The sequence below is a fragment of the Pseudophryne corroboree genome, chromosome 1 (assembly GCF_028390025.1).
Source record: "Pseudophryne corroboree isolate aPseCor3 chromosome 1, aPseCor3.hap2, whole genome shotgun sequence".
In the NCBI taxonomy this organism is placed as follows: Eukaryota; Metazoa; Chordata; class Amphibia; order Anura; family Myobatrachidae; genus Pseudophryne; species Pseudophryne corroboree.
Window position 1 is genome coordinate 50,096,919 of NC_086444.1, and position 13,944 is coordinate 50,110,862.

The window sequence follows — 13,944 nt, forward strand, 5'->3', positions numbered from 1 at the left end:
AGCTATGGACAGAGCGCTCTATGGAAGAGCTATATTCGGAGTGCTATATGGAAGAACAATGGACAAACTATATGTGGATTATTCTGCGGAGGTTTTATGGATGGATTGCAACAGATACATCAATTTGTGCCTTACCCCACAAAGCAATCAGATAACAATGAAGATGGCACATGATTGGTTGGTCAGTACCAGTATCCTGCCCAATAAGGTACTGGTTTAATTACACCGTCTCCAGCCCCTAGATGTTTTAGGGATTCTGCTCTAAAACTCCAAGTACTTTTTGAAATCATAATCTGTGTAATTCTCTTTCCCTTTAATAAATATGGTGCAAATATTATAATTAGCCACAGTCTTTTGTAGATAACGAATACAATAATTGGGAGCAGATTCTTGCAGCGAGTGTTATACTGTCAATGCAACATTCCTGTCTACCGTCAGGAACACCTGTGCATCCTGCTTCTGAGCAATTCATGTCAATAAAGTAATCAAAAAGGCTCAATATTTGTGTATTTTATTGGGTCACATTTTTAGAAAAAGCATTGCGTCATAAAATCTGACATGGCTCGATGAAAAGAAAACCTGTCCAGGTAAAATAAATAGATAACGAAACGGGTGACTTCTGTTAAGGACGTGTGTTTATACAGTGAGAGTGAGCAGGTCTGCTTGATCTGTTACAGAAATAGAAACCATGGAATATATTAGATTTAGCTGTTCCCTTCTTTGTCCCGTCAGGGTGATCTCAGGTTAGGATTCACGTTTTAAAAGTACAAAAGCGCCCATGATTGCCAGAACCGCATACTGTAAATAAACACAGAAAGACTATTAATGTCACATAAGCATGTAAGGAAGCACAGGAGGTATACAGAGAATACAATAAAATGCTATACAAGGAGATGGAAATCATTTATGTATGGGGGCTATATAAAGAGAGCATAACAAAGATGATAACGTCGATGTCCGCACATACGCAGTTATTTCCACCACTGCATGACCTAGTGAAGAAGGTGCTTCACCAGTACAGCCTGTTTTCAGATTTGATGTAGCGTCATGCAAAATATGGTTAATACAGTGGCGCATGCAGGGGGGGTTTCTGAGTACCTAGTACCCCCCCCCCCCCTCCCGATCAGCCAAATTACCACTACTAAGCTACTGCTGCAGGGAGTTCTCGTCAGCAGAGCTCAGTCTCTGAACAGAACGCAGAGGAGCGTGGGAACTGCTGCTGCCTCTCCTACTCTTGACATGGCCCCGGGTGTGTGTATTTCTGTGTATGTGTGATATATGTAAATACATTATTATATATATAATACACACACGCACACACACACACACAGAGTATATCTCATACCCCTTTCAGATCTCCAAAGACGGATCCCACCCGGGAATTGGAAACGGGTCCTTCCTGTGTGGATCCGGCATTGGAGCCCCTGCGGTGGCTTTCTGGCCTGGCAATATGCCGGTTCGGTTGCCATAGTGGCGGGGGTCGGTTGCCATAGTGGCGGAGGGCGGTGCCGGCAGCAGGGGCTGGGATGGAGACAGCACTGGAAGATGAGCCTTCCTACCTCTATGTCTGTTTTTACCCAGTTTTGTTCTATTACTGTTGTTCTAATTGTAAAGCGCAATGGAATATGCTGCGCTATATAAGAAACTGCTAATAAATAAATAAATAAATAAATGAGCTCATCTCCGCGCCGCCTCTCCCTATGTAGTAAACGGGTGGGAACCCGTTTACACTGCCACTGACCCGGGAATAACCCTTCTTATTAGCCGGGCTGAATTACTGGGTCAGGCAAACCGGGAATTCTCATGGGGCCCTTTCACATCGCACACTGACCCGTGTTGACCCGGCAATATGCCGGGGTCAATACCGGGTTATTTTTGCGATGTGAAAGGAGTAATAGAGGAAGGTCCGGCTATCCCTGTATCGAAACAGGGATAGCGCCAGGAGCCAGGGTCATGAATACCAACACATAGTCAGTGAGGTTGAAAAGAGGCAAAATGCCCATCGGAAGGGTTCTCTACCACAGGTTAATTTTAGGAGACAGGTGTATGTGTGTCCCAAAAACTTCATTGGTTTATTTATTCTTTTTAATTTGATAAAGTTCTGTTGCCCAGCGCTATCTATTCCTTCAGCTATGATAGAATTACCAGCACTGGGGGATACTTACTGTGGACAACAGAACTTTATCAAATTACAAATAATAAATAAACCAATGACATTTCTGGGGGACACACATTGTCCATCTGTCTTCTACAATGAACCTGCAGTCAGAACCATTATGAAATGTATTAGAATTTTTTAAATAAGTTTCTTACTGTAGTAAAATACTTATGTGCCTTTCAGCCTGTGGTTACTGGTATTCATGACTCCTTAAACTGGGCATACACTATACAATTATCTGGCAGATAATCTGTGGTTAGAATGAAAATCTGGTAATGGATGAGAGGAACTGACAATCGACCATTTGCTCCCAAACACTGGAAAATGGACAAAACCTGTTGTTTATACAAATTGGTTAAATCATGCACAGGTTTTATCCATTTTCCAGTGTTTGGGAGCAAATGGTCAATTGTCAGTAGCTCTCATCAATTACCAGGTTTTCATTCCAACCACAGATTATCTGGCAGATAATTGTATAGTGTATGCCCAGTTTAACTCTTATAACCACTTGCCTCATATTATCACCCAGTAAGTATTGGAGCCCCCATGCCAACTATACCTCCACGTGATATACATGAGTGAGAGAGAGGTCGTTACAAACCACTGTGTTCCTGAGTATAGGAGTACCCCTTTTTTTAATGTATATTGAATAAAGGTCGATTTTGAACAAAATGTGTAAGAGTGCCTCCAAAAAGATACATATATATCGTTCAGTAAATCCTTCGTTTGCCCCTGACTCAAGGTGCATACACACGGTGAGATGTTGACTATGCGATTTCCCTTGAACTCCACCAGAGCCCAGAAGCACCGATATTGTGTATACACACGGTGCGATTTTGGCTATTTGTGATTTTGACTATACTTTTTACTAGATTGTACACAATATAGTCAAAATTGCCTTGCCTGCACAGTCTATTTTTTCTTGCGATATTGATCCCGCATAGCCATGCTATATAGTCAAAATCACAAGAATACATCACACCATGTAGTGTTCACTCTAGGCTGTTTTAGCAGGGCGCCGCGCCCTGCCCGTTTTTTAGCAGGCAAAACCCGCCCTGTCCCTTTTACGGCGCCCTGCTAGAACAGCCGCCCGCTTCCTGCCCTCCCAGCGTGTAAAGATGCCGTGCGCATGCGCGCGGCATCCATTCACGCATTGGGAGAGAGCTGGGGGAAGCCCAGCACCAACGGGGGTGCTGGGCACGCCCCCAACAGTCACGTCGCCGGCCACAGACGCTCTCTATAGTAGCGTTTGTAGGCCGCACCGCCCACTAAAATGACGTAGGCGTGGCCACGCCCCCTAATTTGCGTGGCCGTGCCCCCGTTTTGGGTGCACGCGCACATATGCCCCCGGAGTCCGGCGCCATGCCCCTTTTCACTGCTAGAGTGAACACTACCATGTGTATGCATTTTTAATATTATTAATATCTCAGATAAATCAGAGATTACGGCTGCAAAATGAGTTGTTATTTTTTGGGTGTAAAACCCAGTAAATAATAAATAGGTCCCAAAATCTGTTCAGGAACCTGCCTGCCTCTTACTCTTGGACCCCTTTAAACACAGCACTCACTCAGATAAGAGGAAAGGTGGCTTATAATAACACATTTATTAACAGGATAAGGGGTCTATTTACTAAGCCTTGGATGGAGATATAATACCAACCAACCAGCCCCTAACTGTCATTTTTCAAACCCAGCCTGTGACTTGGTAGTTAGGAGCTGATTGGCTGGTACTTTATCTCCGTTCATCAAGAACTTACACCTGCACTGTTTTAGCAAACGGGGACGCCCGTTAGAATACATTGAGCTTAATCACTCTGACTATTCCCTGCAAACTCCAGCGTATATACCATCAGAGACATTGCTTATTATAAACATCACAAATGCTATCTCAGCGGGAGGATTTAAGCAATCTTGAATTTATATGTCATCTATTCCTCTAGATATGTCTGGGTTGTGATATATACAGTAAATTAATTATAGCCTTCAGTAGGTATATATCAGTGTGGATATATATCAGTGTGGTTATTGTGCTCTTAAAGGTGCAGTGTGGAGGCAATTGTATCTTATGCCACATTGTTTCATATGTGTGTTAGTGTAGCCACTGTGCTAGCTGTGTTTAGTAACAATTATTGTGGAGGTTGCTTCAAGGTCTACATGGAATTTCTATAAATAGGTGGTATTAATACATTTTATGTGATAAAGTTTTAATACATTTTTATTAAAGAGCCTTTATTTTGGACAGCGCTTTAATTTTTTTTTTTTCTCTATGTTTCTATACTAATTTGGGAATCAACAACCCATTTACCTTGAGACCAGCAGTCCTTAATAAGGAGAGCAGAATTTATTTGTCTACATTTTCTTTTCTGATAGTTGGGACAGCTGACACACATTTTAGCTTAGCGCTTTTTTCTTTGGTTTGGCTTTATCTCTGTTGACTTTATCCCCGTCCAAAGTTTAGTAAATAGACCCCTAAAGGTAGTGTGAAAACAATACAAGCCTCCTAGGTAACATAGCACAATCACCAAAGGGCTGTTAACAACATATCACAATTAACAGGTTAAACACCAGTCTCCCCAAAAGTCCCCAGCAGAGCCCCCAAAACTTATCAGAGGCAGCTACCTCAGTTTAACACAGTTACTACCAGGATCTCAGGTAAACAGTCCCCAGACCCCATCCTTTCCAGCATACATGATTTGGAAAAACTGCCACACCTTTCCCCCAGCACCTGATCCCTTTTAAATCCACATTAAGACATGACTAAGGGCGTATTGATTTCCCAAGGAAAGCAAAATCAGGAAATCCAAGAGGAGAATGCTAGAAGATGTTGTCAAACTAGACAATAACTGCTGGGAAAATCAAAAAGTCCCAGCACAATCTTTTATCAGTCCCAGTCTACCGGGCTCTGTTTTAGAACAATCAGGTTAGTAACAAAAAGACTCCCTCCGCACAGTCTAATCCGCCACAAGGGCTTCCTCTGAAAGGGAGAAAGGAACTCTGGGTGAGGCAAGCCGCTGCTGCATCGGAGTCCTTTTTTTGCACAGATTCACATTCACATACATATGTACAAATGTTGCACATCCCAGTGGTCTGCATACACTACCAATACAGCTTTGTCACTTTCAGTGGTTTTATTTGTGTGAATAAGAGGCAAATTGTGAACACAGAGGATGCCCAGTGCGGACGAGTCACCTGAGATCTGGCGCATTTGGCGCGACTGAAGCCACAGTATAAAAGGACACACAATGTACTCAGCATAACCATCCCAGCTGTATCAATTGCTATAAATAATCAACTGGAAATATCTGAGGTGTCTTCCATCCCCAGTGAGTTATCATGTTTCCACAGGTAACAATTTGGAATTCAGAGCAGGCGGAGTAAGGAGGGTTATATATAGGGTGGCCAATCCCAGGATCGGCCCAGGATTTAGGCCAAAAATCGTCCCGGATTAAATCCCGGGATTGGAAGCTCCAATCCCGGGATTGCGGGATCAGGCGGCCCTTTGAGTTTTTAATGCCGGGCAGTGTTGAGTGTCCTCAGGAGGCTCAGACGCTGCCCAGCTCCCTCCTCCCACTGCGCAGCGTGACGTGAAGTCAGAGGTCACGCTGCGCAGTCAGCCGTCCGTCATCCTGTACTCATGGTGCCAGCTGCCTCCAGGAAAGGGCTCTCTCGGGGTGGTAATTCTTACATGCAGTTGGTAGGTTAGACCGGTATTGTCTTAAGGTGGACATAACCTTAAACAAAACTGTGATATACATGTGTAGTTTTACCAACCTTAAATTTGGGGTAGTCGTTCATCACTATAGTCACCATCCCAACGTACGGCAAGAACCTAAATGAAAGAAAGAAAAAAGTTGAATATCAGAATCAGATTGTAGAATCCACAGTGCCACCCGTATGCTGGACAGACACCCACAAATCAGTCACCATGGAGGATAAAGAATAAATGGGATATAGCTACTGCAGCTGGAACCCTGGGCAGCTAGTCCAGAAACCCAGTGGTGAGCACAGTATTGGTTAATGACGCTCCGCACGCGATACATAGATCCAGGACTTCAGTACAAGAGCACAATGAGACGATACAGATGCTTCCTCAAAGCCGATTAGTTGCTATGGGCAACTTCTCCACTCTTTGCACTGCTAGCTACATCATCCCCTTGTTCCTTTACTTTCACAGTCCATATATTATGTATGTGGCACAGACAATGTCATTCTGTAAGACTAAGTATATGGAATTGGCAGAGAGCACTGGGACCGTAAGACGCTCCCTTCTCCTTTTACCATCAAAACCTTAATGACCGATTATAATATAACTATAACAGAAATCCCAGCCTGCGATTAAATGTCATTTTTATTTCAAAAGTTCAGTGTAAGTTCACCATATGCAATGAAGCACAAAGATCCTTGTTTCTTTCACTATATGACAAATGAATACAAGTTTGATTATTCTGCAGAGATAAAAGGAGACAGACATTGCTAGGATACAGGTACCTCCTAGGTGAGCCATCATGGATGTGAGTATACTGGCAGAGGCCTGGCTAGCTTACTGTGGATACTCAGTTATTCAGCTGTGCCCACCCGCTATGAGGCTGATTTAGAGATGTGTGTCCAGTTATCAACTGGGCAAAGGTTTGCTGAGTGGAACATTTTGCCCCCTTAGGAGGCGAATTTGGAAAAATCCCTGCTTAGTGGGTGGCTGCAAATAACTGTCACAGTTTCCAGACACCCCAGCAGGTCACATGTTCCAGGTCATCCAACTGTCACATTTTCCAGAGCACAATGGTGATGCATTATAAAATAAGAATTTACTTACCGATAATTCTATTTCTCATAGTCCGTAGTGGATGCTGGGGACTCCGAAAGGACCATGGGGAATAGCGGCTCCGCAGGAGACTGGGCACAAAAGTAAAAGCTTTAGGACTAGCTGGTGTGCACTGGCTCCTCCCCCTATGACCCTCCTCCAAGCCTCAGTTAGGATACTGTGCCCGGACGAGCGTACACAATAAGGAAGGATTTTGAATCCCGGGTAAGACTCATACCAGCCACACCAATCACACCGTACAACCTGTGATCTGAACCCAGTTAACAGCATGATAACAGAGGAGCCTCTGAAAAGATGGCTCACAACAATAATAACCCGATTTTTGTAACTATGTACAAGTATTGCAGACAATCCGCACTTGGGATGGGCGCCCAGCATCCACTACGGACTATGAGAAATAGAATTATCGGTAAGTAAATTCTTATTTTCTCTGACGTCCTAGTGGATGCTGGGGACTCCGAAAGGACCATGGGGATTATACCAAAGCTCCCAAACGGGCGGGAGAGTGCGGATGACTCTGCAGCACCAATTGAGAGAACTCCAGGTCCTCCTCAGCCAGGGTATCAATTTTGTAGAATTATACAAACGTATTTGCTCCTGACCAAGTAGCTGCTCGGCAAAGTTGTAAAGCCGAGACCCCTCGGGCAGCCGCCCAAGATGAGCCCATCTTCCTTGTGGAGTGGGCATTTACAGATTTTTGGCTGTGGCAGGCCTGCCACAGAATGTGCAAGCTGAATTGTACTACAAATCCAACGAGCAATAGTCTGCTTAGAAGCAGGAGCACCCAGCTTGTTGGGTGCATACAGGATAAACAGCGAGTCAGATTTTCTGACTCCAGCTGTCCTGGAAACATATATTTTCAGGGCCCTGACAACGTCTAGCAACTTGGAGTCCTCCAAGTCCCTAGTAGCCGCAGGCACCACAATAGGTTGGTTCAGGTGAAACACTGAAACCACCTTAGGGAGAAACTGAGGACGAGTCCTCAATTCCGCCCTGTCCGAATGGAAAATCAGATAAGGGCTTTTACAGGATAAAGCCGCCAATTCTGACACGCGCCTGGCCCAGGCCAGGGCCTACAGCATGACCACTTTCCATGTGAGATATTTTAACTCCACAGATTTAAGTGGTTCAAACCAATGGGACTTTTTGGAACCCAAAAACTACATTGAGATCCCAAGGTGCCACTGGAGGCACAAAAGGAGGCTGTATATGCAGTACCCCTTTTACAACGTCTGAACTTCAGGGACTGAAGCTAGTTCTTTTTGGAAGAAAATTGACAGGCCGAAATTTGAACCTTAATGGACCCCAATTTCAGGCCCATAGACACTCCTGTTTGCAGGAAATGTAGGAATCGACCCAGTTGAATTTCCTCCGTCGGGCCTTACTGGCCTCGCACCACGCAACATATTTTCGCCAAATGCGGTGATAATGTTTTGCGGTTACATCCTTCCTGGCTTTGATCAGGATAGGGATGACCTCATCCGGAATGCCTTTTTTCCTTCAGGATCCGGCGTTCAACCGCCATGCCGTCAAACGCAGTCGCGGTAAGTCTTGGAACAGACAGGGTCCCTGCTGAAGCAGGTCCCTTCTTAGAGGTAGAGGCCACGGATCCTCCGTGAGCATCTTTTGAAGTTCCGGTTACCAAGTCCTTCTTGGCCAATCCGGAGCCACGAATATAGTGCTTACTCCTCTCCATCTTATCAATCTCAGTACCTTGGGTATGAGAGGCAGATGAGGGAACACATACACTGACTGGTACACCCACGGTGTTACCAGAGCGTCTACAGCTATTGCCTGAGGGTCCCTTGACCTGGCGCAATACCTGTCGAGTTTTTCCCAACGGTTTATAATCATGTGGAAGACTTCTGGGTGAAGTCCCCACTCTCCCGGGTGGAGGTCGTGTCTGCTGAGGAAGTCTGCTTCCCAGTTGTCCACTCCCGGAATTGCTGACAGTGCTATCACATGATTTTCCGCCTGCTTCTTGTGCCACCCTGTCTATTTACGTGGGTGACTGCCGTGATGTTGTCCGACTGGATCAACACCGGCTGACCTTGAAGCAGAGGTCTTGTTAAGCTTAGAGCATTGTAAATGGCCCTTAGCTTCAGGATATTTATGTGAAGTGATGTCTCCAGGCTTGACCATAAGCCCTGGAAAATCCTTCCCTGTGTGACTGCTCCCCAGCCTCGCAGGCTGGCATCCGTGGTCACCAGGACCCAGTCCTGAATGCCGAATCTGCGGCCCTCTAGAAGATGAGCACTCTGCAACCACCACAGGAGGGACACCCTTGTTCTTGGTGACAGGGTTATCCGCTGATGCATCTGAAGATGCGACCCGGACCATTTGTCCAGCAGGTCCCACTGGAAAGTTCTTGCGTGGAATCTGCCGAATGGGATTGCTTCGTAGGAAGCCACCATTTTTTCCAGAACCCTTGTGCATTGATGCACTGAGACTTGGCTCGGTTTTAGGAGGTTCCTGACTAGCTCGGATCACTCCCTGGCTTTCTCCTCCGGAAGAAACACCTTTTTCTGGACTGTGTCCAGGATCATCCCTTGGAACAGAAGACGAGTCGTCGGAACCAGCTGCGATTTTGGAATATTGAGAATCCAATCGTGCTGCCGCAACACTACCTGAGATAGTGCTACACCGACCTCCAACTGTTCCCTGGATCTTACCCTTATCAGGGAATCGTCCAAGTAAGGGATAACTAAAATTCCCTTCCTTCGAAGGAATATCATCATTTCGGCCATTACCTTGGTAAAGACCCGGGGTGCCGTGGACCATCCATACGGCAGCGTCTGAACTGATAGTGACAGTTCTGTACCATAAACCTGAGGTACCCTTGGTAAGATAGGGTAAATTTGGACATGAAGGTAAGCATCCTTGATGTCCCGAGACATCATGTAGTCCCCTTCTTCCAGGTTCGCAATCACTGCTCTGAGTGACTCAATCTTGAATTTGAACCTCTGTATGTAAGTGTTCAAAGATTTTAGATTTAGAATCGGTCTCACCGAGCCGTCCGGCTTCGGTACCACAACAGTGTGGAATAATACCCCGTTCCCTGTTGCAGGAGTGGTACCTTGATTATCACCTGCTGGGAATACAGCTTGTGAATGGCTTCCAAAACTGTCTCCCTGTCAGAAGGAGACCTCGGTAAAGCCGACTTTAGGAAACGGCGAGGGGGAGACGTCTCGAATTCCAATTTGTACCCCTGAGATATCACCTGAAGGATCCAGGGGTCTACTTGCGAGTGAGCCCACTGCGCGCTGAAATTCATTGAGACGGGCCCCCACCGTGCCTGATTCTGCTTGTAAAGCCCCAGCGTCATACTGAGGGCTTGGCAGAGGCGGGAGAGGGTTTCTGTTCCTGGGAATTGGCTGATTTCTGCAGCCTTTTTCCTCTGCCTCTGTCACGGGCAGAAATGAGGAACCTTTTGCCCGCTTGTCCACGAAAAGACTGCGCCTGATAATACGGCGTCTTCTCATGTTGAGAGGCGACCTGGGGTACAAACGTGGATTTCCCAGCTGTTGCCGTGGCCACCAGGTCTGAAAGACCGACCCCAAATAACTCCTCCCCTTAATAAGGCAATACTTCCAAATGCCGTTTGAAATACGCATCACCTGACCACTGTCGTGTCCATAACCCTCTACTGGTAGAAATGGACAACGCACTTAGAATTGATGCCAGTCGGCAAATATTCCGCTGTGCATCACGCATATATAGAAATGCATCTTTTAAATGCTCTATAGGCAAAAATATACTGTCCCTATCTAGGGTATCAATATTTTCAGTCAGGGAATCCGACCACGCCAACCCAACACTGCACATCCAGGCTGAGGTGATTGCTGGTCGCAGTATAACACCAGTATGTGTGTAAATACATTTTAGGATACCCTCCTGCTTTCTATCAGCAGGATCCTTAAGGGCGGCCATCTCAGGAGAGGGTAGAGCCCTTACAAGCGTGTGAGCGCTTTATCCACCCTAGGGGGTGTTTCCCAACGCACCCTAACCTCTGGCGGGAAAGGATATAATGCCAATAACATTTTAGAAATTATCAGTTGTTATCGGGGGAAACCCACGCATCATCACACACCTCATTTAATTTCTCAGATTCAGGAAAACTACAGGTAGTTTTTCCTCACCGAACATAATACCCCTTTTTGGTGGTACTCGTTTATCAGAAATGTGTAAAACATTTTTCATTGCCTCAATCATGTAACGTGTGGCCCTACTGGAAGTCACATTTGTCTCTTCACCGTCGACACTGGAGTCAGTATCCGTGTCGGCGTCTATATCTGCCATCTGAGGTAACGGGCGCTTTAGAGCCCCTGACGGCCTATGAGACGTCTGGACAGGCACAAGCTGAGTAGCCGGCTGTCTCATGTCAACCACTGTCTTTTATACAGAGCTGACACTGTCACGTAATCCCTTCCAACAGTTCATCCACTCAGGTGTCGACCCCCTAGGGGGTGACATCACTAGTACAGGCAATCTGCTCCGTCTCCACATCATTTTTCTCCTCATACATGTCGACACAAACGTACCGACATACAGCACACACACAGGGAATGCTCTGATAGAGGACAGGACCCCACTAGCCCTTTGGGGAGACAGAGGGAGAGTTTGCCAGCACACACCAGAGCGCTATATATATACAGGGATAACCTTATATAAGTGTTTTTCCCCTTATAGCTGTTGTATCTTTAATACTGCGCGTAATCAGTGCCCCCCCCCTCTCTTTTTTAACCCTTTCTGTAGCGTAGTGACTGCAGGGGAGAGCTTCCCTCCAACGGAGCTGTGAGGGAAAATGGCGCCAGTGTGCTGAGGAGATAGGCTCCGCCCCCTTATCGGCGGCCTTATCTCCCGTTTTTCTATGTATTCTGGCAGGGGTTAAATGCATCCATATAGCCCAGGAGCTATATGTGATGTATTTTTTGCCATCTAAGGTATTTTTATTGCGTCTCAAGGCGCCCCCCCCAGCGCCCTGCACCCTCAGTGACCGGAGTGTGAAGTGTGCTGAGAGCAATGGCGCACAGCTGCGGTGCTGTGCGCTACCTTATTGAAGACAGGACGTCTTCTGCCGCCGATTTTCCGGACCTCTTCTGCTCTTCTGGCTCTGTAAGGGGGACGGCGGCGCGGCTCTGGGACCCATCCATGGCTGGGCCTGTGATCGTCCCTCTGGAGCTAATGTCCAGTAGCCTAAGAAGCCCAATCCACTCTGCACGCAGGTGAGTTCGCTTCTTCTCCCCTTAGTCCCTCGATGCAGTGAGCCTGTTGCCAGCAGGACTCACTGAAAATAAAAAACCTAATTTAAACTTTTACTCTAAGCAGCTCAGGAGAGCCACCTAGATTGCACCCTTCTCGTTCGGGCACAAAAATCTAACTGAGGCTTGGAGGAGGGTCATAGGGGGAGGAGCCAGTGCACACCAGCTAGTCCTAAAGCTTTTACTTTTGTGCCCAGTCTCCTGCGGAGCCGCTATTCCCCATGGTCCTTTCGGAGTCCCCAGCATCCACTAGGACGTCAGAGAAATGGACATTTAGCCAAATAACTCCGAAACGAAGCAAACAATTGCAACACCATTATTTTTCTGCAAATCGACGGCCCAAGACCTTTAATTTAGTATATGTCGGCTCAGACATCAATGGCATCGTAGAAATATGCCACTGAAAGTTGTCCTGCTGCTATTATTTAATATGCAGATCTAGGTAAAGCAATCATCATCATCAACAATTTTAAATTACTAGGCTACAAATAACCCTACGTAACATGCATATCACAGGCGCTCACTAAACTTGCCCCTGGGCACCATTACTGTTCCCCATTTGCAGGCAAATGCCCCTGATCCACCTGTACAAGCAGGAGAGACTGCTAGAGCCAGCCTCACGGAGCACAACGCACGGCCCCCGGAAGTGACATGAGCAGGGCGGCTAGTCCTACGTGACTCGTAGACAGGTCTGGCCTCAGGCAGGGCATCCAAGCACTGCACACCGCAATGTGAATACTGTAATAAATCATGGATAATGGCAGAAGAACCTCCTACATGGTACTGATCAGAATAATACTCCTGTCTGACATTGCAGCTACTTGTTAGCTATGCCTACTGCCTGGCAGTGTTCCTTACCATGGCATCTCCCAGATAAGTGGAGCAGAAAAGACGCCTACATTGTGCACTGCTTTTGGGAAGAACTATTTTTACAGCATAATATCACTTTAAACTGATGATACATATTACGTAGCAATGGGCGACAATACACTTACATCCTGTAGGAATGCTTTCTCTATAGTCCCTACCAAACACTTCTACCGTCTGACTAGTGTTAGGTGAACATGCAGTATGTACAGACAGCATCCTTCATTCTGATCAACAGAGAAGTATTTTCAAGTCCGCTTAAGCGGCGTTCATGAAATCAGTTTCGGACAACAGGCCACAGGCACATTCCCAAAGAGAGATCCCAACTTACAGAGTAATAATAATTATATTTTATATGGCGCCACAATGGGTGCGCAGAGCCTTACCAAGTAGATGAAAACAGCATGTACAAAACAAGAAAAAAGTGATTTACAGTACAGAGCATTGCACGGCCGGATTAGGGGAGGGGCGACCGAGGCGGTCATCCTGGGCCCCCCACACAGCTGTGTTCAAATGGACTAGTACCCCTCTGGCAGCTGAGCTGTGCGGCTGCCGATGAGGTCGCCTGTGTCCAGTGAGTCTTGCGGGATGGTGCGGTGAAATCCCATGAGACAGTGCGCAGCAGCATGTGCTGCTTCAGCGCGCTGGTCCAGGTGTGTGTGTTTTGTACACACAGGGTGTGGGTGTTTATGAGCAATTTTACTAATGGGGACCGCCACAACTTTGTTGCCCCTTGGCCACACCAGCCTTAATCCGGTCCTGGAGCATTGTAGGACCAGGATAAGGTTTAGAAACATTGCTGCACCAGCAGTCATTCTACCCAAATAAGCAGCGGGGCGG

At 46.5% G+C, this 13,944-nt stretch overlaps 1 protein-coding gene across 1 annotated transcript in view; it reads right to left on the reverse strand.

Moving 5' to 3' along the window:
- Positions 1–495: 495 nt before the first annotated feature.
- SEC11C (SEC11 homolog C, signal peptidase complex subunit) overlaps positions 496–13,944 on the reverse strand; it is a 77,551-nt gene continuing 64,102 nt past the window's right edge. Inside the window, exons 5-6 of the mRNA XM_063959377.1 lie at positions 5,929–5,986; positions 496–798 (exon numbers count right to left, since the gene is read on the reverse strand). Of these exons, the coding sequence (XP_063815447.1) occupies positions 745–798; positions 5,929–5,986 (112 nt within the window). The 3' untranslated portion in view covers positions 496–744. The remainder of the gene's footprint in view (positions 799–5,928; positions 5,987–13,944) is intronic.